The sequence below is a fragment of the Amphimedon queenslandica genome, unplaced genomic scaffold (assembly GCF_000090795.2).
Source record: "Amphimedon queenslandica unplaced genomic scaffold, v1.1 AMPQUscaffold_8391_Cont19665, whole genome shotgun sequence".
In the NCBI taxonomy this organism is placed as follows: Eukaryota; Metazoa; Porifera; class Demospongiae; order Haplosclerida; family Niphatidae; genus Amphimedon; species Amphimedon queenslandica.
In genome coordinates, this window is record NW_003551332.1 from 1 (window position 1) to 2,466 (window position 2,466).

The 2,466-nt window shown below is 36.9% G+C and overlaps 1 protein-coding gene and 1 long non-coding RNA gene across 2 annotated transcripts; one reads left to right on the top strand and one right to left on the bottom strand.

The window, feature by feature from the left end:
- The first annotated feature begins 26 nt into the window (after window positions 1–26).
- On the top strand, window positions 27–1,348 carry LOC109591351 (uncharacterized). The gene is made up of 2 exons (XM_020007101.1): window positions 27–570; window positions 665–1,348. The coding sequence occupies exons 1-2, from the start codon at window positions 30–32 to the stop codon at window positions 1,210–1,212; spliced, it is 1,089 nt and encodes a 362-aa protein (XP_019862660.1). The 5' UTR covers window positions 27–29; the 3' UTR covers window positions 1,213–1,348.
- Window positions 1,349–1,479: 131 nt separating this feature from the next.
- LOC109591352 (uncharacterized) lies at window positions 1,480–2,077 on the bottom strand. Its single transcript, XR_002189776.1, has 2 exons — window positions 1,673–2,077; window positions 1,480–1,622 (listed from the first exon to the last, which is right to left on the bottom strand). It is a non-coding gene; the product is annotated as an uncharacterized LOC109591352 (long non-coding RNA).
- Between the last annotated feature and the right edge of the window lie 389 nt (window positions 2,078–2,466).

The window sequence follows — 2,466 nt, forward strand, 5'->3', positions numbered from 1 at the left end:
TTTTGGATTGGAACTCTGGCTTTACCGTTATGTTAAAAAGGAATGGCAGGTCCTCTGAACTTAATGTTTCTCAGGTGAATACAGAGAATTTAAGGCGAGTTTTTCAGGTGGATCCCGAAGAGGCATGGCTACAGGACGATTTTGACGGTAGTGCGTACTTTCCAAATGATGAAGGCTCCTTTGAAGGGCTACACCAATTTCAAACCCTAGTTGTCAATGGTGTAGCCACGACCGCTCCTACTCCTCGATATCAGCAGCAGTCTCCGGTATCTTCTCTCGGTTCTCTGCCGTCATCAAGTTCCAGCCTTTCCTCGAGCTCAACGCCACTGTTCCGTTCCGTTGTGTCATCGGCAAAGAAGGCCAAGTATCGTTTAAAAATCGTCAAAGCTACCCTCACCTGGCAGGGAAATAAAGCTGTATTTAAGCACGTAGCTGCTGGATTTATCGAAATTGATGATTTAACTGCCAGGGTTGATTATGTTGTCAAAGAAGTTCAGAAAACCTGGGGGGAGATGTACACAGTAGTTACAAATGACGGATTACAATTAGTTGACTCGGGGGCTACAAATGGTATGTTTTTTGTAACTTTTTAAATTATGTCATAATTATTGCTTATTATATATATCCTCAAGAGTTCATAATTGATAATTGCTGTGTTATATAGGTTTGGCATTCTGGAAAAATCCACGAAGGAAGATATATGCTGTGGTGAAGGATAGTATGAAAGGTAAAAGTCACAGTCGTAATGAGCCATTGTCAAGTATTTCACATGATTCGGATTCTGATGATGAATTCCAACAAAGGAGGAAGAAAAGTCGTATTGAAGGAAAGATTAACAGACTGATGGAAGACGTATTTACTCTTAAGGAAAGTGTCTCTGAAGTGATGCAAGTATCAAAAGACACTAAAATACCTTTAGCACTCAAGAAAGTACTTTGTGATTGTTTTAAGTGCAAGATATGTCACATTGTGCCCATCAATCCTCCTGTTATTGTAACAAAGTGTTGCAAAACAATAATAGGGTGCGAAATCTGTGTCAATTCATGGTACAGTGGGCCTGACGCTTTAACAAAGGCCTGTCCCAGCTGCCGTGGAGAAAGGGGGTATAACGAAACAATGGTCATTCGAGGCATTGATGACTTTTTGTTTGCTATCAAAAAAACAGTGCCAGCAGATGAGGATGGAAGTGATGGTGCTCCTCTTGATGATTAAATAACAAGTAACTGGTCTTATCATTGCAATAACTCATTTATTCCGAATGTAACTATGTATTCATTTCTTCATTTATGCTAGGTGTCGTTTAATGATTCATTTATTCAATATGTCACTTATTTAATTCTTCATTTAATATTGATTATGAATAACAAAAGCTTCCCCACCCAACTACCGTAAATATTTAGCCAGCAAAGATCCTTGTGGTTCCTTCCCCAGTAGGAAATCACTCTTGCCAACTGCCTGCCATTTTTCAATAGTTAATCATTGGGGAGGGGTCTATTACTTATGATAATTTAATTAATTTTAGCAATAATTAACATTTTAATCAGTAAACAAACTGGGCAGACAGGAAAACAGCTGTAAGTTTTTTGGTCAATACCAGGGAGCAGACTGAGTACCATCAAGTTCTATACAAAGGGTATAATCAAAGAATTATTTTCAGCATAGATACATGTACCTGTATGTGTAGACAGTATTTGATTTCAGTCAAAAATTAACTGCATACAACACTGCAGCAACGTACAGATCATTAGCCATAGGTCATGATAGGTGATGGCATAGATAGACTAATGGCCCCTGGCCCCGCCCCTAATAGCCAAGCCCCAGCCCCCTTTAGTGCCAGTGCCCTACGAGTGTCAGCTTGTTGTTTAGAGAAATAATACAGCCTAGGAAATAGGTAAGAAAAAACTCATGATTATCAACATTAAACCAATTATTGGAGACTTATCTTTCCAATCCTCAGGTTCCTATTTATCTTGTGAAGAAGGCGGCCGTTTTGATCTAAAAATAGGAATTTGGAATATTTAAAATTAACCCTTTGTCTAATATCTAAAAATAGAAATTAAGATGGCGGGAAAATACACGGACCGAGTTTGGCCCGCAATATGTTGTTTGTGTAAACAAAACTACATACAAGTTTTATCAGTTTACACATGGTTTACATGTACCATTGCCAAATGTATTATTAGTCTCTTAAATTTTTTTGTTTCAATAATAATTATTTTCAAAATCAATGGATGGTCAATAATTATGTCTCCATAATTATCATCTTCAAATACCTCCCCTATCATTAGTAATTAAAAAATTAACTATTTTGCATACATGCATGCTTACAAAAGAAACCTTTTCTTTTAGTGTCCCTACAATAATACTAAATTAAAAATTAGATTGGTATCATTGGTATGTCAGATGGTATCACATTAGACATTATTTTCATTTCTAGCATTTAAACTTATATAGTTACCTTTCATT